The 26,071-nt window shown below is 44.8% G+C and overlaps 1 protein-coding gene across 2 annotated transcripts in view; it reads left to right on the top strand.

Moving 5' to 3' along the window:
- The window catches only part of LOC115096994 (arf-GAP with SH3 domain, ANK repeat and PH domain-containing protein 1-like), a 248,059-nt gene that overhangs the window by 44,253 nt on the left and 177,735 nt on the right, over positions 1-26,071 (top strand). The window contains exon 2 of one of the 2 annotated variants that reach the window (XM_029612363.1): positions 9,590-9,662. The exons of the other annotated variant lie outside the window; for it this stretch is intronic. Coding sequence (XP_029468223.1) covers positions 9,590-9,662 — 73 coding nt within the window. The remainder of the gene's footprint in view (positions 1-9,589; positions 9,663-26,071) is intronic. 2 annotated transcript variants of the gene reach the window in all.

Here is a 26,071-nt window from a genome sequence, read left to right as displayed (position 1 = left end):
TATGTGTAAATGTATGTCCATCATATAACCAGTCCCTAATCATGTACAAGAAACAGGCCAGATTATAATCAGCTAAATTAGGGAGATCCATACCCCCCTGCAACCTTGGCTGTTGTAATCTACGCAGAGGGACCCCTGCTCTTTTCCCTGACCACAGAAATTGTATCAAATATCTGTTTAATGGCCGGAGTTCTAGGCATTGTAGCAATATTGGGAGTGTTTATAGTATATACAGCCATTTAGGGAATAGTATCATCTTAAATAGATTAACTCGCCCCCCAATGATAAGGGAAGGTTTTTCCAGAGTTCTAATTTGTCTCAGGTAAAAGTGATCAAAGGTGAAACATTGAGATTATATAACTTTTCGAAATCCAAGGTTATCCAAATACCAAGGTAATGGAAAGAACCCACTGCCCATTTTAGAGGAAATGCTTCCCGCCAAAACTGTTTTAAATTGTCAGGGAAAATCATAGCCTCTGACTTATCTCTATTCAACTTGTACCCGAAAAATCCCCATAGTCCTGCATCAATTGTAATAAATGTGGGAGTGAGCTGATTGGATCCCAAAGAAATACCAACAAATCATCTGCAAACGCGGTGTACTTAAAGAGATAGTGTCCCATCTGCAGTCCATGAACTGCTCCAGAGGTCTGAATCGCTACTAATAGTGGCTCCAACGACAATAAAAATAACAAAGGGGATAAGGGACAGCCCTGCCTCATGCCTCTATAGATCTGAAAAGTCGGGGAGAGGATACCATTTACCATTATAGCTGCTATAGGAGAAGCAAGGAGTAGTCGGACACCATTGAAAAACAGGCCTTCCAACTTCATACGATGTAAGACTTCAAAAAGGTATTGTCATTCCACCCAATCAAACGCTTATTCCGCATCAAAACATATGGCCATAAAAGGTTGAGAGGCCTTAGTACAGAGTGAAATGGCAGAAAGCATTCATCATACAGTCACAGATGCATAGCGGCCACTTACAAACCCAGCCCAGCCCACTCCAATATAACTTGGTAAAAATCACAGTTAGTCGATCAGCCAGAATTTTCGCTAGCAATTTTTGGTCAAAATTAATCAGTGATATTGGTTGATATGAACCTACTGCGGTAGGGTCTTTGCCAGGTTTGGGGAGAACAACTCTAGTGGCTTTATTTTCCCCAACCGGGAAGTCTCTATCATGAATTACTCCATTAAACATAGCCACCAGGCAGCTAGGAATGTCATCCAGCAAGATTTTATAATATCCATCAGGTCCCGGAGTCTTGAGGGGTTTTTCCGCCCTTATACCATTAATAATTTCCCCCAGGGTTAATGGGTGATTTAAATACTGTAAATTTCTTTCCTCAAAAACTTTCAATCCCAATTTATCCAAAAATGCCCGGCATTTAGTCAGGTCGCAACCCTCTGAGGTATATAATTTGGCATAGAAATCAGAAAATAACCATGAGATATCAGTATTGGCATGAAATATACGGCCCCCCCTGGTCCTTTAAGTGTGATACTCCTGATGCAGCTGTGCTCCTTTTATGAGATAAGCCAACAACCGTCCTGGCTTATTAGCCTGTTGATATAACTTAAACTTATAGTAGGTGATACTTTTTCTCACTTTCTGGTGCAGTAATACATTGAGAACCGTTTGCGTGGCCAGCAATGCCTCCTTAGTAACGATAGTCTGTGAGGTTATCCACTCTGCCTACACTTCCTTAGTTTAGAATCCAGAGCAATTAATTACTTATGCATAGATTTCCTTCTCCATGCTAAATAGGAGATAATCTCCCCCCTTTAAAACTGCTTTAGCAGTGTACCAAAATAACACAGGTGAGTTCTTGGCATGTTCCTCATTAGAGGTAGTGTATTTAGCCCAACACCCCTTCAAGTAATCTTGAAATGCCCTGTCCGTAGCCAGATAATAGGGGAATCTCCAAGTTGAACAGGAAGAGCGACCCGCCAAGCTGGTTACAGTTGGCCAAATTGGGGCATGATCTGAAATCGTTATGTTACTGATTCCCGTGTCTTCTACCTGAGATATATGATATCGGGAACACAAAAAATAGTCCAAGTGAGACCAAGTGGAGTGTGCCCGAGAAAGATGGGTAAAATCCCTTTCTCCAGGATGAAAGAGAGGCCACAAATCTACTAGCTGTAATTCCGAAAGCAGAAATGGGATTCCCTTCCTGTCACTTATACATGTTCCCGCACCTTTACTTGTTAGTGTTTGAGGTAGTTGTGGGTGGATCCTTGGGCCGATGGCAGATGACCACGCCCCCAGGGGAGGTTCCCAAGAGGGACCACCGGTTAGGCTCAGAGTATGGAGACAGACACACACTAGTTCTTTTATTAAACAGTATATTGAACCACCAGAGGTGGCAGTAGTGAGCTGGAAGAGCCCGGCTGGGCTGTAGTCCCTCAGGCACTGGAACAGCGATTCCAGGATGGCTGAGCTGTAGAGAAACTTGAATATAGTGAGTAGGCAGGTATGCAGAGTTCAGGAACAGAACCTAGATGGTAACACTCACACAATAGTCTCTTAGAAGCAGGCCAGGAGCTGGAATGAAGTAGGCCCTCGAGGAGCAAGTACCTGGTTCCAGGGAAAGCTCTGAGAGAGAGAGAGAGAGAGATGGTAACTCACTGGTGTTGTAGGCAGCGATGAGTTCCTGGTAGAAATGGTGTTCAGTAGCAAGTCAGGGAACGAGGGTCCTCAAGGAGCGAGTACCGAGTCCAGACTGCGATCTGAAAGGCAAAAGAGAAAGCGAGGCCCCCGAGGAGCGGGTACCCCTGGTAAGTCCGAGGAGGCAGAGTAGCAAGGAAACCCTGTAGTCTAAACCTTTGCTAACTCGATTCGTTAGTGATATCAGAGACCTCAAATATCTGGTGAAGACGCCCCCGAGGTTCGTGCCACTGCTGGTACTTGAGTCGGGGCCGCACTGCGCGTGTGCCCTTAGGCTGCTGGGAAACATGGCGTATGTGCAGCATCGAGCTGGCCCAGGGACGCCGGAGGGGAACGGCAGAGAGACGCTGCAGCAGCCAAAAGAGGTGAGGTGGGTGTAGTGGAGACGTTGGGCAGCGATGGTCGCAACATTACTGGAGTGGTCCAAGTCCGGATCCACTATGAGGTTAAGGTCCCACCCAAAAAACAGAGGCCCCTCACGCATGGCGACTAGGGTTTACACTAGCTAAAGAAAAAACGTGTGGTTGTAAGTATCAGGGGCGTAAACTTTACACAAGTTCAATCTATGTCCCCCTATTTCCACAACCAGAATGATATAGCGACCTTGGGCATCAGTTTTTTCTTGGATAACCTTGAATACTACAGATTTATGGAACACTATCGCTACCCCTGCAGACCTAGTGGTAGCCGAGGCATAGAAAATGTGTCCTGCCCAATCATGTTTAAGTTTTTGATGTTCTGAGGTCATCAGATGTGTTTCCTGTAGGAACCCCACATCCATCGAGAACTTTTTCAGCACCGAGAGGATTTTACATCGTTTGCAAGTTCCTATCCCACATACATTCCAAGACACTAACTTTAACTGTTCCTTAGACATATCGATGAGCAACTATATATAGAAAAAACGTTAAATGTAACCCATTTATAACAGTGGGCTCCTCCCCAGCTAAGGAGCCCATCCACATCCAGCTAATTATGAACTACTTGGTTCTGATGAGGTCTATCTAAACACCATCCCCTCCCTCCAACCCCCACTTTCCCACATCCAACCCCTACCCCTCCAGTCCCCTAGAGTCTGAGATCACTAGCACACCCATATGCCCTGTGCCCCACAAGCACCATCGGCAGCCTAGGAGGGATCTTAAGAAAAGTTAAAGAGTGCCAACTGCCCCCCGGTTTGTGCCTCAGGCATCAATGATCAGGGAGAGAATGCCACCAGGCCCATTTTTACATGATCAAAGGTGTAAGTGCAATGACTCTTAAAGAGAGAGGAAAAGAGGAGAGAAAAAAACCCAAAACAAAGCAGGAGTATAAGTCTACAGTGTCCCTTCTAAAAATGGTCCGCCTTTTAGGGTACTGCTGAGTCCCTCGTGCAGATACCTCTCTGCGCTCCCGGTACAGAGAAGTGCCATAGTTAACTTTTACAAAGACTCCCAAACCAAGGATGCTGCATCTCCTTTGTCCGTTAGGCTGAGGCAGTCCAATCAGCCAACACATTGTAAACAGTCCACATAAAAAAATGAGATATAGATGCATGCATGCAATTTTAAAAAATATATAGATATCTGTTATAGCAGGATGTATCGTATTCTATTAATGTTATTAATAAACAAAGGTGGAAGATGAAAAAAAAAAATTTTTTATTTTGTGTAAGGAATCCTAATTGTGCCCCACAATAGTAAAGCTGCAATACCATGGAAATGGCTGAATTAAATTAATATATTTTATAAAGGCATTTATTACCCACCCTTCCTACTTTCAGAGTGGAGTACAAAATATATAATATGCTAAGTGTTTCATCAGGTGAATAAATCCCCTAATTCAGTTCATTTTACTTAGTAGTTTTAATTGAGGTTATAGGATATTACATTTTCCCATAAGAAACTGCAACGTGTTGTTCACAAAAGAATTTGCTTACTCAGATAATTGTAAAGCTAAAAATAGTTGAACATAATTATTACAGATCAAATTTTGTATATCAATGTATTTATTATGTGATAAGATTGTTTATTGTTCCTGCATCCGCGGTTACAATCTTTCATGCAAACAGAAATATTCACTGTGGATAATGACGATAGACAAAAATTGTGGGTGCATGTAACTTGTGAATGGCAAGATGACACGATGGTGTAAACCATAATGTTGCTCTCAGGGGTGGACCCTTGTCCTGTGGCAATACAGGGACTGTCCACAGGGGGCGGAGCTCGGAAGGAGACAGAGGCAGTGTAGAGCTTCACCACTGGAAGCTCGAGGTCCCCCGGGAGGAGCCCGTAGGGACCCGGGCTGCTTGGACTTAGGTGGGCCTCGCAGGGTCTCCTGAGAGAGGGGTTTTAAAATCCGCCCCATTAAATACTAAAATAATGCGCCTTCATTTGTAAAGCTACTTTTATACAGACGACGGAGCTATTTAGTTAATTTGTTGAATCATTATGCGCCGCAAAAGACTAGCAAAACAAACCACTGAGTACAGCAAATAGTCATAAAATCATTGATTACTCCAGTAAAAAATAACTCTAAAATATAAAGACATGTATTGCAACCAAAAATCTCTGATGCACTCACCATAACCTCGTCGAAAATAATGGATTTATAAGTAATGTCAAGAATGATTTGGAGACTGGTGACGTGTTCATAGCCACAGCAAAGTGCTTAAACCAGTGTTTTGTGCCACAAAGTTTTTTCTGGTATCGTGTCATTTCTACCTGTTTAGTAGTAGTGTAGATTGTCAGATCAAAAAAACAGGGGGGGTGGGGGGGGGGAAGAACACAACAGTTAACGCCGAAAGTATAATGGTTAGAATTAACAACTATAAATAAATTTAAATAATTGTGGCATTTTTTCTGGTGGAAACCAGTGGTAATATCTATTAAAATAGTGAAACTATGGAGTAGATTTTAAAACATACGTGTGTGCGTCCATAAGCGCAGTTCTCAACGCACACACTTGGTCATGCCGATTTTATAACATACATATGCACTAACAAATGAATTTTCAAAGGGCCATGCACGTAAAATAACGGGGGTTACGAGTGTGGCTGGGCCATGCACGCAGTGTGCGCATTTTCGGAAGGGCCCCTCGTTTTGCACAGAAGGGCCGGGCCCAAACAAAAGGGGGCGGGCCTGGACACCACCATTCGGCGCTGTCCTGGGGAAGTGCACACTGGCAGCTGGCCGGCGCGTGGAGATTACTTCTGTTCCAGAGGAGAAGTAAGTAATCAAACGAAAAAAAAGTAACTAGGAAGGGTTTAGGGGTTAGGGAGGAGAGGGGGAAGGGTAGAAAGGTTAGGTAGGGGTATAGGAACTGGGGAAGCCGTACTCCTGTCGTGCATGTGGGCTTTTGAAATTCCACCCCCCTCCGCACGCACATGCACGTGGATGTTATAAAATAGCCAATTCCAACCTCATACATCTTCCAGACCAGTTAGAAGCGCATACAGAGGCACACTGCATGCCCCGCCGGTAAAATCATCATTGAGCAAACGAGCACTATCTTCAGCAGGCCCCCACCAATGGAACTCGCTACCTCCAGATCTAAGACTTGAACCAGATCATCATGAATTCAAAAAAAAGCTAAAAACCTGGCTTTTCCGCCAAGCCTTCCCAGACACTTAAGGCTGCCCAGACGTGATAATAACACCCCATTGAGTTGCACTATTATGATTTTTTTTTGAGTTCAATCGTTTCTTGTATTTATACTATATTATTTATACTATTTTATAGTATATTATTTTTTGTTTAATTTGTACTTTGTTCAACTGTTCTATGTAAAGCCCCTCCCCTTTTTTGGGCATCTCACTGTTTTATGTAAACCGGAGTGATTTGTATTTCATACAAGAACCTCGGTATATAAAAATAAAAAATAAATAAATAAAATAAATAGCCGTGTCCATGTGCACGTGTGCAGATCTTAAAATCAACTCCTAATTTGGCAGGATACATACTAATCTGGTAATAGTGAGTGTATAATAACGGCCGAATTTTAAAATGGCCACACGGGTAAAAAACGGAGGTTACATGCGTGGCTGGACCATGTGCGTGCCGCGTGCATTTTCAAAGGGGCCAAGCCACGCGCGTGTTACGCGCAGAAGTGCCGGGCCCAGAGAAAGGGGAGGTCCGGGGGAAGGGACGGGGCTGGAGGCGGCCGGTACAGTGAAGAGGGAGGGAGTCTCGGTAGGCGGGGTAGGGAAGGTCCCTCCCAGTCCACTCCTTATTTGGAACTCGGGGAGAGAGAGAGAAAGCTTATTAACAGCGCATTCCAGCTAGAAACCTCCGGATGAAAAATGGAATGCGCTATTAATAAGCTTCTTTAAAAATTGTTGGCAATCTGTCCCTCCCGATGCAGCCTGTGGGGTGAAACATGGTGACCGTGTCGGGGGACACTCACTCATTTTAAGCGGACTATTTTTAGGGAAGATTGTGGAGTTCCTGCATTATAAATAACAGTTTAATGTTGCTTTGTTCAGAAACTTGTAAGGACCATTCAATTTATTTCATGCTCTGCTTCCCTTCTGCTGATTCTCTAATTGAGCGTGTGCATCTTCTCCGGCATTTCTGTGGCAATGCCAAAACTTTAACATCTGCCTCAGACCAGGCAGCATCATCTGCAAGAGGACATGGGAAGGACATTTTCGGGGGGGGGGAGGGAGCACAGGAGGATGTAGGACTCTTCTTAGGTCAGCGGTGGGAGGATGTTGGGGCATGGAAGCCCCTTCTTCGTAGGTTCAGGGAAGGGGAGAGATATTCCGTATCAGGGCATGGGTGCGAGGGCCTTTAATGTTAGGTTTATGATCTTATGTTTGCATAGTACACGTTTCATTATTGCAAATTTTAAATTATTACCCACCTAGGGACTGGCAGGGATTTGGCAGTATATCACGTTAGATAAAAATAATAGTATTCTTGGGGCGGGAAGTGGAAGTAATCGGGCCTTGAAAGCCCCTTATTCTTGGTGTCATAGAGACGAAGGGTATTAGGGCCTGGAGACCCCTTATTCTTGGCTTCATGGAGGTGGGAGGATGTTAGGGCTCAGAAGTCCCTTATTCTTGGTACCAGGAGGAGGGAAGAGGGGAGAAATCTGCCATGCTAACTGGCCCTTTTGTTATGAGCCAGTTAGCATGGGGACTGTGCGCAGCTTATTGGTTTTTACTGTGCATGATACTTGTTTGCCAACTCTCACATTGAAAGGTTTTTGTTGCATAGGCCCCATTGTGTTAAATTACAGTTTTGGGAAACGTCTCTTTCAAATATGCATAAAATTGCTTCTACACGTAATTTTATATGTACAACCCCTGGGTAATTTTCAAAAGGCCTATAAATGCATGTAAAATAGCATTTTATGCGTGCATGTGCTTTTAAGAATTCAGTCCAAGGCCCTTGCTGGATGGTGGTCACTTGGACCCGTTTCTCTTCACTTGCAGTCAGGATACAGGACACAGGAAGTGGGTTTCCAACAATAGTCTTTTAACTTGATGAAAGTGGCAAGAAAAGTATTTACAGTCTATTCACATTTCGTCCAGATCAAAAAGATGAATATTTCAACATAGGAAGAAAAACAAATTCAGTAGCTTGTACAGTCAGTTATTTACAGTCCTCGCTTCCCTTCCTTGCCAGTCTTAGGACGCAGTCTTCTTCCTAGGCTTCTCAGCTTAGCAGGGTTCTTACCTTAGGCTTAGAACAGACAGAAGGTCTCACCCAGTAAGAGATTCCAGATGTGGGCCATGGTCTAGCAACTTGTTCATTTCTCTAGGGCTGTTGAAAACATTGGGTAAGAGTAATTTCTCTAGGTCAAGACACAACAATTCCTTTACTCACATGGCCCATCTGTGGCCGTAGCGCTTAGGAGTTCTTCCTGTGGGAGTTCTTCCTGTGGGCGATGGGGGATGCCTCACTAAAGGCATCCCCCATCTGCAACAGGGGGAAACAAATCTATTTATTTATTTACTTTATTTATTCACAATTACTTGTTAATTGCACAATTCAAAGGGGAAAGCAGTTTACAAAAAAAAACATGCCTAACAACCAATGAAAACAAATTACAACAGTAAAAGTGGAAGGGCTCACTAACTTCCTCTTGATTCCTCTGGTGATGCCAGGGAGCCACTCCCCCTGTTCTTTACTAGGGATGTGAATCGGGCCTGCACCATTTTTAAAGATGGCGCCGGCCATCCACTGCTCCCTCCATGTGACAGGGGCCGGCCAATGGCACAGATACCCTGTCACATGGTAAGGGCAAAGGCCATCGGCGCCATTTCTATTAGTGGCAGCCAACGGCCCGAGAGCGGGAGATCACTCCCGGGACCCCCACTGGACCACCAGGTACCTGTAAAATGTTTTTGGGGGGGACGGGAGGGTGGGGGAAGCTAAGGGATTAGTTTTAAAGGGTCAGGGTGGGTTTTTTGTTTATCGGCTCAGGCGCAGCCGATAAACAAAACCGCGATTGGGCCGGACGAAAAAAACCCCAAGATGTGAATTGGAACCGGAATCTGAACCGATTCCGGTTCCGATTCACATCTCTATTCTTTACCTCTTTCTCATTTCTGCAAGAGGGCCGGTCTTGCCTCTTCTCTCTTCCAGAACAAGCTCAAGAACTGAACTTTTCTGCAGGGGTCTCTGCATTCCCACCTACCTACTGAAACTGAATGAATGAATTGCCAAAGCACTTTACTCTGTAGCAATGTGAATTCTATTAAAAGTAACCAAACACAAGAAAGAAAGCATGGGATCATTAGTTGTGAAGGGAAAGCCAGAAATCATCTGGGATTTATCACACTGAACTAGAAAGTAAATTGGGCAGACTAAATGGGCTTCATGGTTCTTATCTGCTGTTATATTCTCTGTTTCTATTCATTTTTATGATATTTAGCCTATTTAATAATGTATTCATATTATAGTGAAACTTGCTTTCTTCCTCTTAGGCTTTGGATTTGGATCGAAATGTGTTACACAAAATGAAGAAATATGCAAAAGCCAAATATGTCTCAGGACAAGGTAAAAGCTTTTTCACTTTCAGGCTCTTGTCTTTTATTTTTGTTTCACAGAACAAATATGACACACTTTGGGCCAGATTTAAGTTTTGCAATAAAAAAAAAAAGTGCAATAAGCCTGCAAGTCCATTTGCTTGCATAATCTTTTAATAGCTCATTTTTTCTTGCACCTTCAGGAAGGAAAAGTGTCCAGAAGAAAAAGTGTTGTGTAAGCTAAAGCTTCTATAAAATACAGTGTATGTTTTACACAAGTATTTGTGTTCACATTTTCCTGTGGAAATGTTTTCTTTCAGAAGTTGCAGGAAAATTAAATCCTTGGATATAACATGCACTGTTTCAGACATAAGCAAGTGCAACACCCCCAGTACCGCTGCAACAATGTTAACTCTCCTTTAAGCTACACGGAAAGCTGACGGGCCGATACAGAAAAACGCGTGGGACAGCCGGCGAGCGCCCACTCTCCCGACACGCGCCCAGGCCTCTCTCCTGGATGCACGATTCAGGAAGCAACAATATGCAAATTAGGGCCCGCGGTAAAAAGGAGGCGCTAGGGACACTAGCGCGTCCCTAGCGCCTCCTTTTTGACAGAAGCGGCGGCTGTCAGTGGGTTTGACAGCTGACGCTTAATTTTACCAGCATCGGTTGTCGAACCCACTGACAGCCACGGGTTCAGAAAACGGGACGCAGGCAAAATTGAGCATCCGTCTTCCAACCTGCAGGCCGCTGTGATATATATTTTTTTTTTTTAATATTTGGGGCCTCCGACTTAATATTGCTATGATATTAAGTCGGAGGGTGTACAGAAAAGCAGTATTTTCTGCTTTTCTGTACACTTTCCTGGTGCCGGCCGAATTAACTCCTGCCTTTGGGTAATAGCGTGTCAAAAACGCGTGGCCAACCCCCCGAAACTAATAGTGCCCGCAACATGCAAATGCATGTTGATGAGCCTATTAATTAGTCCCGCGCGATCCAGAAAGTAAAATGTGCAACCAAGCCGCACATTTTAATTTCGGCCAGCACTGGGAATATCATAGCAATATTAAGTCAGAGGCCCCCAAAATTTAAAAAAATTTAAAAATTTAAAAAAAAAATGTAAAAATCTGCCCGCAGGTTGGAAGATGGATGCTCAATTTTGCCGGCGTCCGTTTTCCGAACCTGTGGCTATCAGCGGGTTCGAGAACTGATGCCGGTAAAATTGCGTTTTGGCTGTCAAACTCGCTGTCAGCCGCCGCTTCTGTCAAAAAGGAGGCGCTAGGGACGCAATTAGAAACTCTATCAGAGAGCTTGGTATGTGGAAACAAAAGCCATTTCACAAGCCACCACCAGCTGCAGCTTCCTTGCTTTCTAGCTCCTACACATTGACTCACATTTTCTGCAGGAGCATTGCCAGTTCTCTCAGATTGGACCAAATTTGTCTTCCTCCTGATGGTGATTGGATTATACCAAAAAGGGGTTAGCACAACACACACACGAAGGGGCTGAATTCACACAAGTTTGGAACTTGTAAACTATAGCGCCAGTCAGCAAGACTTCAACCCTGGGTACTGTCCATTTGTGCATCTTTCATTTACATTCATAATTCAGTCATTTTATCCTCTTCACTTTACATAGATTTTTAAATCTCACATTTATCTCATGCCTGGATCAGATGCGGCTGTGCAGCATTCAGATGCAAACTCTTAAGAAGTTTCCTTGGGAATTTAAATATCAGCAGGTGAACAGATTTGTAGGTGGATGGGATTGTTGGGGAGAGGGAAGAGAGGGCTGGGGGAGCCACACATTTGTTTGCAGGAAGGCTAAAATCACAAAAAATGTATAACAAGAATCATACATTGCCACTGATACTGCCATGATCTAACCCACTTTCTATATACATTTCAAAGCTTGTTTAATTCTTGCTAGTAGGCTGTCCAATGTAATTAAAAGTGTTCCTGGTGTATTTACACCCAAGTGATGATCACAGCCACACAGGAGATCCGTTTCCTTGGCTTTGTAACAAACGAGTATCCTTGGTACATAGGCAGATTTTGCATAACTATAATTGCACAGAACAATGTGTGCATATAAAGCCTGGTTTTTAAAAGCATTTACAAGCTTAAAATTGGGTTGTACAAGTATTAATGCACTTTACCCATGTACATGGGCTTTTAAAAATTGGTACAGTATATGTCATTGAATTGTCCATAGGATAGTCACATGGAAGTGCACTTTATGCATGTAAATGGTTTTAAAAAATTGCTACAATAGTATGTTACATTTACACGTATAACTCCTTTGAAATTACCTCCATATTGAGCACATGGTAACAGATGCAAAAAAGGGGTTGAATTAACAGAAGTTTGAAATTTGTCAACAGTAGCTGCAATTGTCAAGGCTTCAATCCTGACTACTCTCCACTTGCACCTCTTTCAGATTTGCAGGAGGGTAATTTAAAGAGCCATTTTCACAGGTAAAACTAACTTTACCTACTGAAATTGGCTTTTAGAAAATTGCCCTTCCTACATGCGGGTAAACTTAAACTTGTAGTTATAGTACATGCGTGACTTTACCCACAGTAGTGGAAGATGCTTCCTGGTTGGGAGTGGTTACAGTGCTCGTGTGACTTTCCTGCTGTAGCGGGAGATGCTTCGGGAATGGGAGTGGTTACAGTGCTCACGTGACTTTGCCCATAGTAGTGGGAGATGCTTCAGGGATGGGAGTGGTTAAATTACACACGTGACTTTACCCACAGTGATGGGAGATGCTTCCTGTATGGGAGTGGTTACAACGCATGCATGTCTTCACTTGCAGGAGCAGGAGATGCTTCAGAGATGGGCGTGGTTACAGTGCACGCATGACTTTCCCCTCAGTAGTGGGAGATGCTTCACGGATGGGAGTGGTTACAGTGCATGCAAACCTTTACCCGCAGTAGCAGGAGATGCTTCAGGGATGGGAGTGGTTACAGTGCATGCAAACCTTTACCCGCAGTAGCAGGAGATGCTTCAGGGATGGGAGTGGTTACAGTGCATGCAAACCTTTACCCACAGTAGCAGGAGATGCTTCAGGGATGGGAGTGGTTACAGTGCTCATGTGACTTTCCTGCTGTAGCGGGACTTGCTTCAGGGATGGGAGTTGTTACAGTGCTCGTGTGACTTTACCCGCAGTAGTGGAAGATGCTTCATGGTTGGGAGTGATTACAGTGCACTCGTGATGGTACCCATAACAGCGGGAGATGAGTGTCAGGAGAGGTTTGCACTTATACATATAATTTGAGTTTTCAAAAGTATGCACTTAATTTTTCTTGGGGGGGGAAGATACTCACAGAAATTAGCCCGTGTGTAGGTATGTTTTCTTAGGTGATTTTCAAAGTGAAAGTATGCTTGTAATTTAACTTTCAGAATTTATGTAAAGTCCCCAGGTAAAAGATACCCATGGTCTTTTCACTATTGTGGGCAATTACAAAATAACCCCACATTATGCAAGCAAACAAACTCACAGACCTTTTGTGCTTCACTTTTGTTGAATCCTATCATTTGGCTCTTAATATTTTCTTTTAAGACTCAACCATTTCTGCAGTGTAAGCTATGTGGGAATATTCTATGGTAGGCTTATTTATTCAAACTCCTAATTCAGACACTGACCTAAACGTTGCACAGTCTCTCCATCTGCCCTGCATGGCACCGATTGTCAGTAAGAGCCAAAGCATACATTTACTATAGATTCCACAAACTCTTGCCTCTCAATTTTTTTTCATCTCAAGATCATAGTCCCTGGCCTCCTGTCATGTGATGATGCTCTGTTGAATGGCCTTCTAGAAGGTGAACTTCAGGCAAGGTTCTTAAATTTAGGTCCTCTGTGTTTTTTGGAAATCAATCAGAATTGGCCTGTGTTGAGCTATGGTGCCTTCATTCACAAGGATAACCTCTTCCAGCTCACTTGCTCACAGCAGTGACATAGAAACATAGAAATGATGGCAGAAGAAGACCAAACAGCCCATCCAGTCTGCCCAGCAAGTTTTCACACTTATTTTCTCTCTCATACTTATCTGTTACTCTTGGCCCTTTTTAGTAACTCTTTGGTTCTAGTTATCTTCCACCCCCGCCATTAATGTAGAGAGCAGTGCTGGAGCTGCATCTAAGTGAAGTATCAAGCTTAATTAGTTAGGGGTAGTAACCGCCGCAATAAGCAAGCTACTCCCATGTTTATTTGTTTACCCAGCCTCTGCAATTCAGTCCTTCTTGATTGTTGTCTGAATATAAATCCTCTTTTCTTCATCCCCTCTGCCATTGAAGCAGTGAGCTGCGTTGGATATATATTACAAGTGACATATCAGGCTTAATTGATTCGGGGTAGTAACTGCTGTAACAAGCAAGCTACACCCATGCTTATTTGTTTACTCATACTATGCAATTCAGTCCTTGTTGGTTGTTGTCTGAATGTAAATCCTCTTATCTTCATTTCCCCCTGCATTTGAAGCAGAGAGCTATGCTGGATATGCATTGAAAGTGAAGTATCAGGCTTATTTGGTTTGGGGTAGTAACCGCCGCAACAAGAAAGCTACTTCCCTGCTTTTTTGTGAATGCAAATCCTTTTTTCCACATTTCCTCTTGCCGTTGAAGCATAGAGCAATGTTGGAGCCGCATTAACCGTGTATATGTTTATTGAATAAGGGTATTAATCACCAGGTAGTAGCTGTAATTCCCGCAAGCCACCCCCATGCCTCTTCTCTTCATTCACATCCTCTAGACTTTATGGATCCACAGTGTTTATCCCACACCCCTTTGAAATCCTTCACAGTTTTGGTTTTCACCACTTCCTCCGGAATGGTGTTCCAGGCACCACCCTCTCCATGAAGAAATACTTCCTGACATTGGTTCTGAGTCTTCCTCCCTGGAGTTTTAAATCGTGACCCCTGGTTCTGCTCATTTGTTTCTAATGGAAGAGGTTTGTCGTTGACTTTGGATCATTAAAACCTTTCAAGTATCTGAAAGTCTGTATCATATCACCCCTGCTCCTCCTTTCCTCCAGGGTGTACATATTTAGATTCTTCAATCTCTCCTCATAAGTCATTCAGTGAAGACCATCCACCTTTTTGGTCACCCTTCTCTGGACCGCCTCCATCCTATCTCTGTCCCTTCAGAGATACGGTGTCCAGAACTGAGCACAGTACCCCAGGTGAGGCCTCACCAAGGACCTGAACAAGGGGATAATCACTTCCCTTTTTTTACTCGATATTCTTCTCTCTATGCTACCCAGCATTCTTCTGGCTTTAGCTATCGCCTTGTTACATTGTTTTGCCGACTTCAGATCGTTATACACTATCACCCCAAGGTCTCTCTCCTGCTCCGTGCACATCAACCCTTCACCCCCCCATCAAATACAGTTCTTTCGGATTTCCACTCCCCATATGCATGACTCTGCATTTCTTGGCATTGAATCTCAGCTGCCATATCTTCGACCACTCTTCCAGCTTCCTTAAATCCCATCTCATTCTCTCCACTCCTTCCGGCGTGTCCACTCTGTTGCAGATCTTAGTGTCATCCTCAAAATGACAAACTTTACCTTCTATCCCGTCCGCAATGTTGCTCACAAAGATATTGAACAGGACCGGTCCCAACACCAATCCTTGCAGCACTCCGCTTAACACCACTCTCTCTTCAGAGTAAGTTCCATTTACCATCACACATTGCCTTCTGTCCGTCAACCAGTTTGCAATCCAGGCCACCACCTCGGCACTCACTTCTAAGCTTCTCATTTTATTCACAAGCCTCCTGTGCAGTACCATATCAAAAGCTTTGCTGAAATCCAAGTAGATGACATCAAGCGCTCTTCCTCGATCCAGTTCCCTAGTCACCCAGTCAAAAAAGTCAATCAGATTTGTCTGACATGACCTTCCCCTGGTGAATCCATGCTGCCTCAGGTCCAGCAATTCTTTCGACTGCAGATAGTTCACTGTTCTTTCTTTCAGCAGGGACTCCTTTACTTTTCCCACCACTGAGGTGAGGCTAACTGGCCTGTAGTTTGCAGCCTCCTCTCTGCTCCCACTCTTGTGAAGCGGGACCACCACCGCTCTTCTCCAATCACTCGGCACCACTCCCGTTTTAGAGATCTATTGAACAGGTCACACAGCGGACCCGCCAGCACATTTCTGAGCTCCCTCAGTATCCTGGGATGAACCTCATCAGGCCCCATGGCTTTGTCCACTTTAAGTTTCCCCAGCTCTTCCCATACATTTTTTACTGTAAATGGAGTTACATCTACTCCACTCCCCTCCAGTTTCTTGTTAACTAGCGACGGTCCTTCTCCAGGGTCCTCTTTAGAGAACACCGAACTGCAGTGTTCATTTAATATTTCTGCCATTTCTTCGTCTCTTTCCACACATTGATCCTTTTCACCTTTCAATTTCACTATACCACTTTGAACTTTTCTCCTTTCTCTGATGTATCTGAAAAATGTTTTGTCACCTCGCTTTACCTCTTTGGCAATCTTTTCTTCCACTTGACTTTTTGCCGTCTTGATTACTTTCTTCGTCACCCTCAGTTCCACCAGATATTCTTCTTTGTGCTCCTCCCTTTGGGATCCTTTATATTTCGTGAATGCTGTTCTTTTAGCTTTTATTTTGTCAGCCACCTCCTTTGAGAACCAGATAGGTTTCATTTTTCTTTTGCTTTTCTTTACTTTTCTAACATATAGATTAGTTGCCTTGGTATTTGCTCCTTTTATTTTGGTCCATTGTTGTTCCACATCTCTCTTGTTCTCCCAGCCTTCTAGTTCTTCCTCCAGGTACTTCCCCATTTCATCAAAGTCCGTGTTTTTGAACTGCAAAACTTGGGTCTTCGTGCTTCTTCTCTAAATCCTATTTGTGATATGAAACCATACTGTTTGATAATCACTGGTGCTGACGTGGGCACTCGCCTGGACATTAGAGACATTATCTCCATTAGTGAGCACTAAATCGAGTATAACTCCCTCCCTCGTGGATTCCATTACCATTTGTTTGAACAGAGCCCCTTGCAGGGCATCTACTATCTCTCTACTATTGTTTAATTCTGCAGAATGGATTCTCTAGTCTACATCTGGCAGATTAAAGTCTCCAACAATCACCACTTTTCCTTTCTTTCCCATCGTCAACCAGATCTCTGTCAAGCTCTTCCTTTTGATTTGGAGGCCTGAAAACCACTCCAATAAAAATGGATGCCCCATCATCTTTTTTTAGGTCGGCCCATAGTGCTTCTTCTTTGCCCCATCTTCCTTGCAGCTCAGATGCTTGGATATTGTTTCTGACATAAAGAGCTACTCCTCCCCCTTTTCTGTCCTCTCTGTCCTTCCTTAACAAGTTATAGCCCGGTATTGCCGTATCCCAATCATGAGATTCCGTGAACCACGTCTCTGTGATAGCAACAACGTCCAAGTCCGCCTCCACCATTAGGGCTTGCAGATCTGGGATTTTATTGCCCAAACTATGAGCATTTATGCTCATAGCTTTCAAGCTTTTCTCGTTCAGGTTACTGCTTTTCTTGGACTCCTTTTGTAACTTATTTAGTTGAGTTTTGTTATCCACTTCACCCTTTTCCATTGTGACAGTACTAAGCTGGGTGCTACATGCCAAAGCTCTTTCCAAAACCTGATAATCATGGCTCCTAAGTCTGGCCATTAGGGATTACCATTGTGTGATGACTGAGACCCCTTCCCTTCGAAGTACTGTGAACATTGCCTCCACAACATCTCTGGCCAACCCAGTGAATGGGAATTTTCCATGAAAAAGCAGGATGGGTCGGCCACATGTGTGAGTAGCGTCTTCTGCCATCACAGAGACGGAAGATTCTCGTAGATAGAGCCAGAAAGGCCTAGAAGACCTTCATGCTCTTGCAGCTGGCACTACACAGCCGGGTGCCACGAGGCCCTCTCAGACAGTCTTTCTTGCATGGCATCAGATGGACGTGGTTTCCTGCATCAGAAAAAACGTCTTCTTGCTTCAGTTTTGAAACTCCCTCAGCTTTATTCTTTTCTTTTTAATGATTTTTTGGTTACCTCAGTCACAAGAACTAAGACCCTTTTTTTCAAACCAGTAAAAATTTTCACTTTTAATTTGATAGACTCCAGTTTTCCCTCAATAACTGCCAAAAAGGCCACAGGATTTAAATGCCTGTAGCAGAAAAATGTCCATAAGTGACCTGCATGCCAAACGTATGTGCTGTCAGGAACTTGAAGATGAGGTTCCAAATTGTTTAATTTGTTCTAAAGAAGGTAATTTTCATAGCCATTTCTATGGGCAAAACAGTGGTTTACCCATGCAAATGTTCCTTTAGAAAATTACCCTTCTTGTGTGTGGGTAAATTTATGCACGAGGAGGGTAATGTTAGAACAGCCTGCATAGGGCTAAAGTCTGTGTGTAGAAAGTCCTTGCCGACTTTAGTCTGAATTTTCAAAGTGGACTTGGGCACGTACACCACACTGCGGTATCAAACAGGAGCACTTTCCCCCTGAAGATCTCTCCTTCCCAGTCTTCAATAAGGAGGTTTCTGAAGCTGTACCCTTTGCCTTTCATGTCGAAGGGGAATCTAAAGCTCCTGTACTACGACTTTTAAAGTATCTTTATGTTCCTAGAGATCGGGTAGCAGTTCCAGTTCATCAGATGCTAAATCAACTAGAAATGGAGAGCTGGGAATCCCTACTTTATACCACCACAGTGGATAAAGTCAGGAAACAAGATACCGGGTGCAAGCAGCTGCTGGTTCAAAAAAGACTGAATTGCCTCAGCATTCTGTTATGGAAGAGTCAGCTTTAAAGAAACCTAAAAAGTCAAGATCAGACCAATCAGAACAACATACCTAGGTACCCTTCATGTTCCCCCCGCCAAGTCAGCTCTCAAGAAACGAGCCTTCTCAATTGCTGGACCCATACAATGGAACAATCTTCCCTCAGAACTCCGCACTGAACCCTGCCTGCGGACGTTCAAAAAAAAAACTGAAGACCTGGCTCTTCGCAAGAGCATTTACTTAAAGTCCCTTTTACCTGACCCTACATTATAGTACTTAGGTTCGGTCGTGTTTAACTGCTCGAAGTTCCCCTTACTCCTTATCATGTAATCCATGTTTGATTCTCATGTTTACCTTTTCGCAATTCCCCTTAATCCCCTTTTGTAATCCATGTTCAATTCTATTGTAATCCATGTTCAATTCTATTCTTGTTCAATTATTGTCCAATTTTTTGTTCATATTGTTTGCTGTAATTTCCAATTGTTGGTTCTCTGTAAACCGAAGCGATATGTACTTGTACATGATCTTCGGTATAAAAAAGTTTTTAAATAAATAAATACATAAGATCTGGTTTCTCAGTTCTTCCAGGCACAGATCCACAAACATTGCATCTTTTTGGCAGGAAACTATTTCAAAACAGTATGATATCTGCTCACATATGTTTTTTCCAACTTTTCATGATAAAATATATGAATTCTTTCATAGAGCAATTATAGAAGTTCTCTGACTTCCTTTCTGCAGATAAGCACAAGATGACTTTCTCAGCCTATTATCAGCCGGAGGCGAATGTGCTAAATAACTTGTGTGATCTGCATATGATGGCATTCACACTGCAGTTAGAGGGCTCAGTCTTATCTCTAGGACCCACATGCAGGCATGACTTAGAGCCTCAGGTTTGAGGCAATATATACACAAAAGATTAGCCAGCGTCTCTTGTACCTGTTTGAAAATAAGGTTAAGGAGACCGTAAGCCTCATGAAAGACAATTGCTCACACTGCAGGCATTTGCTACTGCAACTTCAGAGCTTCAATAACCAGGAGGTTCTAACCATCTTCCCAAAAGGATCGGTGCTTTTTCCACAAAAAAGACATTGTCCCCAAAAATCCTGGTCTCACCCTCCTCAAACTGTAGAGGAAAGAAACCTCATTTAACAACATAATCAAAACCAAGCTTTTGGCTCCTTAGAGAAACGTTTACCAGTGTCCCAGTCTCAGGACACAAAAGTCCCCCTATAGGGAGGAGACTTACCTTTTCTGCAGATCTGTGGCCTCAAATTACAGCAGACTCTTGGATTCTTCGCATAACCCAAGAGGGCTACAGGCTACAATGTCTAAGGATTCCTGCCAGTCCTCCCTCATGAAAATCTTTTTCTCAGATTCCACACCAGGATATTTTAAGAAAAGAAGGTTCCTCTCTGCTCCAAGTGAAGTAACTGCATTCTAGCATGTTTCTTTCTGGGAAAGGGGAAGAGGATTTTTTCCCAAATACTTCCTAATCCCTTCAAAAACCCAGGGGCCTTTGTCACATCTTAGACATCTCAGGTCCCTAAGCGATTTTGTACACTATGGAGCAGAGTGTCTCTTCCTTGCTTTCCAGTGTCTGCTCCATCCTCAGCCCCTCTTCCTCCTGTCGCTGAAAGACAAGGGGGCCGATGCAATAAAAATCGCGGAAAGCGGGCGCTGAAAAGTCATGCAATCCCCAAATTAGGGGGTCGTGCTAGCAAGGAGGCTTGTGCGACCTTAGTGCCTCCTTGCTAAAGTGACCCCCGCCGCGGCTGCCGGTTATGAAGACCGACGCCGGTAAACTCGGCGACGGTTTTCATAACCGGCCATCTGCTAGTAATGAAAATGGCTGCCGATAAACTCGGCATCCGTTTTCATTACTGGCAGATGGCCGGTTATGAAAACGGATGCCGAGTTTACCAGCGTCAGTCTTCATAACTCGGCGGTCTGCAGAAGTTGTTTTTTTTACTTAAGAAAAGAAGTACAGAAAATCAGTTTTTTCTGCTTTTCTGTACTTCTTTTACCTGCGCTCAGCTATTAACGCCTGCTCCAGGCAGGCGTTAATATCTGAGAGCAAAATGTGCATCTGAGACGCACACTTTTTTTTTTGCATGCGGAGTGAATGAGTGCATTTGCATGTGATGAGCGCTATTGCATTCACTCAGTGTCCTACATGGGTTAAGTATGCGTACTGTATTGCATTGGCCCCAAAGATTGAGGGACTGATTTAAGGAGCAGCATGGCATTTCTTTGAAAAATTGTATTGTGGACTTTTATTGTTTGCTGATTTTAGCCACTGGTAGGATCCAATAATAAGAAAGAAATGAGTACAAAATAAAGATAGCATGATAGGTGATGTGGGTGTGAGCCCTTTGTGCTGCAACATAGTTGACGCAGCTTGGTAGCTGGCAATTGCGCCCTGTAGCGTGGCATTCTGTAGCTTTACCTGTGCCAGCCATCACCCCTATAAGTTGAGCCCTTGGGTTCTGTTGGCCAGCAGGACTTAGACGGGTCCCTAGGGTGGTGAAATGAATAAGAGTCCATTGGCATACCAGGTTCAGGACAGGCAGCAGACTAATAGGGTTGGAGTCAGACTAAGGTCAGGGCAGGCAGATTAACAAGGATGATCAGGTCTGAGCAAGAGGTCAGGTCCAGATGGCAGGCTATAGTGGTCAGGTCCAGGCAAGAGGTCAGGTCAAGGCAGCAGGCTATTGTAGTCAAGTCCAGACAAGAGGTCAAGATCCAGGGAGTCAGGGGAAATGAAGAAACACAGACGAGACTAGACAAAACAACAGGATAAGGGCAGGCTGGAGGAGGTAAGACAGGACAAGGAAAGCTGGAGGAGGCAAGTCTGGACAGGCACCAGGAACACAAGCAACACACTCTGTTATAGCAAGAGATCTGTTGCGAGGCATCTTTGGGGCGTCTGAAGTGGCCTTAAGTTCCAGCGGTGGTTGATGTCATTGCTGGGTGCCTGGGTCAGGATTCCTGCCATGGCTCCTTTAAGAGTAGGCGCGTGCCTAGAGAGAGCCAGAAGGAGCAGGACAACGGCAGGGTATGGGCGCTGTGCCTGTGTGCGAGCTGCGTGGTGTGGGCTTGGCATCAGGGAGCGGAAATCCTGCCATATGCAAGGTTCATCGGCATCGGGGGAGAGTGTGGCTCATGGGAAGGCCCCACAAATCGCGTTTCTTAACAGATAGCAGTGTTCTGGAAATCAATAAACTTAATATTCTGTTTATCTCTGAACTTCTTCTCTTAAATAGATTGTAAGCTCCTCGGATCAGCACTGTCTCTTTCGTGTATTTGAGAAGCGGTCGATCACGACCCAAATAACAGAGCAGCCATTCGAGATGGGGAGGTCTACCACAAAGTGGGTGGACAAATGGGTCCAGGGTTCCCTGGGTGCTGGCAATAGCTGTAACAGCCCCCAGGTTCGTCCTGCCAACAGTTTCTGCTGTGCACAGGTGGGACAAGAGTCCAATTTGACTCGGATGTCATGTTGCATCTGTGGCTGCTAATAGTAGCTTTGGAGAAGAGGAACAGTCAAGGAGGCAGACAAGAGGCTGGATCGATGATGTGCTGCAATGGTTCAGGAAGATCCTCCGGCAGGAAGGAAGGAAGAGAGAACATCAGCCCGGGCATTCTTGTTAGCTGGACGGTATCTCAACTCAAAATCAAAACTACTGAAGATAAAAGACCAGCGAGCCTGTCGGGCATTCAGACGTTGGGCGTGCTGAAGGTGTTCCAGATTCTTATGATCGGAATAGATCATAATCCGATGCTGGGTGCCCTCCAGCCAGTGGCGCCATTTCTCCAGGGCCTACTTAATGGCAAGAAGTTCCCTGTCACCTATTCCGTAATTACGCTCAGCAGAAGAGAATTTCCGGGAGTAGAAGGAGCATGGGTGAAGGGTGCCCTTGGGAGAGTATTGACTGGATGATACAGACAGGGCCCCTGCAGGAACATATTCTTCAGGTCTTGGAAGGCTGTGAGGGGTGCAGCAAGCGAAGAGTAATTAGCAATGAAATGACGGTAATAATTGGCGAAGCCCAAGAATCTCTGTAGAGTCCACAGACCAGTTGGCTGGGGCCAGTCACGGATGCCTTTGAGTTTGTTCAGATCCATGGAGAAGCCTCAACTGAAAACAATAAACACAGAAAGGGAAGGCTTTCTTCCTCAAAAAGGCATTTCTCCAGCTTGGCATATAATTGAAATCCCAGAGGCGTTGAAGAACTCTGCGCACATCTTGGCGATGAGACGGAAGGTCTTTGGAAAATATAAGGATATCATCCAAGTACTTCATGACGCTAGCATAAAAAAGATCTCAGAAGATCTTGTTCATCATCTTTTTGAAGACTGGTGGGGCATTACACAAACCGAAAGGCATGATAAGGTATTCATAGTGCACATCTCTGTGTTAAAGGTGGTCTTCTATTTGTCATGGAGCCGAAAGCGAGCCAGGTTATAAGCCCCCCGCAGATGCAACTTAGCCTCTTGCAGGCGGTTGAATAACTCTGAGATCAGGGGCAGCAGAGAACGATCCTTCTTGGTGATAGTGTTGCGACCGTGATAGTCGATATAGGGATGGAGTGTCAAATCTTTCTTGATAACAAAGAAGAATTCCGTCCCCTCTGAGGAGGTGGATCATCGGATGAACCCCTTGTCCAGGTTCTCTTGGATGTATTGCATCATAGCCTTCATTTCGGGGAGAGATAACGGGTACACTCTACCACACGGAGGAGTAGTGCCTGCCATCAGTTCAATGGCACATTCAAATTCCCGATGCGGTGGTAAAATCTCTGCTCTCTTCTTAGAGAAGATGTCTGAGAAGTTGACATATGGGGCAGGAACCCCAGGTACAGACGTCGCTAACGGGAAGTGTGGAGAAGAACTCACCCTTTTTAGACAGGACTGGTGACAATGGGGCCCCCACTTAGCGAGCTGCAGAGAAGTCCAGTCAATTGAGGTGAGTGGAGTTGTCACCATAATAGTCCTAAAACTATCCATGTCGATCACATGGAACTCGATTTGTTTGACATGTACGGCCCCAATGTGTAAGGTTACTGGGACTCTGGGACCCTCCAGAAAGATGGGGTGTAAGCAATCCTCCCACCAGCCGAGCTCAGTAGCTAGGATGTGGAACTCAATGACATAGTCTGTCAGCGAGTGGTTTCCCCTGATGAAAATGAAGGACATCCACACTGGAAGCTGCTTGACGGCCGGGGTCATCGAAGACCTTTTTGAAGGAGGAGAGATGAATCTTTGTAGGTCCTGCAGAAGTGGGTCAAAGCATTCCCAGAGTGGAGAGGCCCAAGCCAGAGCCTTGCCATCCAGTCGAGAGAGAATGACAGTGACCTTGGTGATATTGTCAGGGAAGAAGGCTGGCTGGAGAAAGAAGTGTATGTAGCACTGATTTATAAACCCCCAGCACTGCTTCGGATCTTCGGTTTATCGAGGGGATGCGGGTAGAGGAATCAAAGGACAAGAATATGCAACCAGCGTCGGAAGAGTCGCTGCTAGAAGTGATGGGACGGCTTGGATTTCCGAAGCATCCAACTGAGCACAGAGGCGTTCTATGGAGGCCGCCAGAGGCTCAAGGAAGCGCTGTTGTTCCTGGATCTTATGCGCTAGTAACAGAATGGCCTGAAGCGCGGTAGCATCTGCCAAGTCCATGGCCTTGGCAACTTGTAGCGATGTGGACCCTTAGACCAAGGGGGAGTTGACTCAAACTGCAGGGAGGAGTCCTGCAAGTGCACACCTTCGGCAGGCAGAGCTAGACGGTGCAGAGGCCCAGCTGGAGTTTCACCACTACCAGCCCACGTTCCCCTTGGATTGAGCCCTCAGGTGCTGGGGCCAGCTGAACTTAGGTGCGGGCCTCTGGGTAGATGAATCCAAGACAGTGCAATGGGAATCAGGCCAGGACCGGAGAAGCGCAATGCTGGGCGCAGGCAGAAGGTCAGGACAGGAAACTCAAAGAGCGGAAGTCGAGTACTAGAGCCAGAGAGTCTGTCCTGAAGCACCACAGGAGCAGGAGAGTCAGCAACTAGGCAAGAAACCTGGTTGCTAAGCCACAGAGGAGAGAGGGAGCTGGCAGGTTTTATTTATTTATTTATTTATTTAACTTTTTGCCTTTTAAGAAAAAAAAAGAGAGAAAAAAGTAGTTTGCACTGTGGCTGGAACAGGACATGGCCTAGGCTGAAAGTGAAACTACTACCTAGTGCAGAAGCTAGAGAGCTTAAAGGCCTGGACTGTACTACTGAAAACCTGGTCTGGATCTTGTAGGTGTACTGCAGTGCAGTTGTAACAGAGTGGAAGCATGTCAGGAGTTAAATGGCAAGCTTTGGCTCAAAACTTCCTAGAAGGGAAGAAGCAGCTGCAGGCAAGTGTCCAGAAGTCCCAGAGTCTCTGGACAAATTCCCAGGGAAAGATGGAAGCAGAAAAAGCACAACAGCCATTTGAATTATATGACTGGCGTTTGGCTGTTTAATGAAGCAGTGGGGCAAGACCCCTATGGAGAGGAATGAAACTAAGCAGGAGAAGAGCCAGAGTGTTGGTCCTGCAATGAATATATTACCTGAGAGCTCATGGAGGAGCTTAAAGGAATGGCCTAAAGAGAGAGAGCGCCTGCAGAGACCCCTGAGAGAGGTCTCACAGAGAATGAGAGGAGCGTTGTAGGAAGGCCTGAGGTTGGCACTACAGTAGGACCCAAGGAAGGCTATGTAGAGTACCCAAACATTGAAAGGAGCCCTGGAAAGGGCATCACAGACTGCCCAGAAGGGGGCAGAACCAAGTGGCCTGCAAGAGGCAGTATGAAGGAGCCCGAGAGAAGTGCTGCCAAGGGGCCAATTGAGGGGCTGCAGAGGCCATGAGTCCCTTGTGAGAGGGAATACAGAGAAACCATATGGAGCTACTGCCCTGGAGAGCCCAGAAGGATGAGCCATTTACAGTCACATGAAAAGGAGCATGGAGACCCCAGCGAGAGGGCCTGCATGGTACTGAGATGGAGTTGCCAGAGGGTGTTGATCGTGACAGTGCAGAAGAGGCACAAGTTACCACATAGATGAGTGAAGAGTACTCGCCGCACATCCCACAGCCAGTCCAAGGAGTCTCGCAAGGGTGGAAGTGGAACCCGGAGTTACAGATGGACTCAGAGTACTGTAGATGTACCAATGAAGGAGATACTAACAATGTCATCTGGGGTAACCCTAAGGAGTGGGGGTGAGCATGACACTAGGGGGGATATGAAAGAGATGTTTAAAATCATGAGAGGTCTAGAACGGGTAGATGTGAATTGGTTATTTACTCTTTCGGATAATAGAAAGACTAGGGGGCACTCCATGAAGTTAGCATGGGGCACATTTAAAACTAATCGGAGAAAGTTCTTTTTTACTCAACGCACAATTAAACTCTGGAATTTGTTGCCAGAGGATGTGGTTAGTGCAGTTAGTATAGCTGTGTTTAAAAAAGGATTGGATAAGTTCTTGGAGAAGTCCATTACCTGCTATTAAGTTCACTTAGAGAATAGCCACTGCCATTAGCAGTGGAAACATAGAATAGACTTAGTTTTTGGGTACTTGCCAGGTTCTTATGGCCTGGATTGGCCACTGTTGGAAACAGGATGCTGGGCTTGATGGACCCTTGGTCTGACCCAGTATGGCATTTTCTTATGTTC

This window comes from Rhinatrema bivittatum, chromosome 8 (genome assembly GCF_901001135.1).
Source record: "Rhinatrema bivittatum chromosome 8, aRhiBiv1.1, whole genome shotgun sequence".
In the NCBI taxonomy this organism is placed as follows: Eukaryota; Metazoa; Chordata; class Amphibia; order Gymnophiona; family Rhinatrematidae; genus Rhinatrema; species Rhinatrema bivittatum.
The sequence above is the reverse complement of the archived record's forward strand: the minus strand, read 5'-3'. Positions and strand labels throughout refer to the sequence as shown.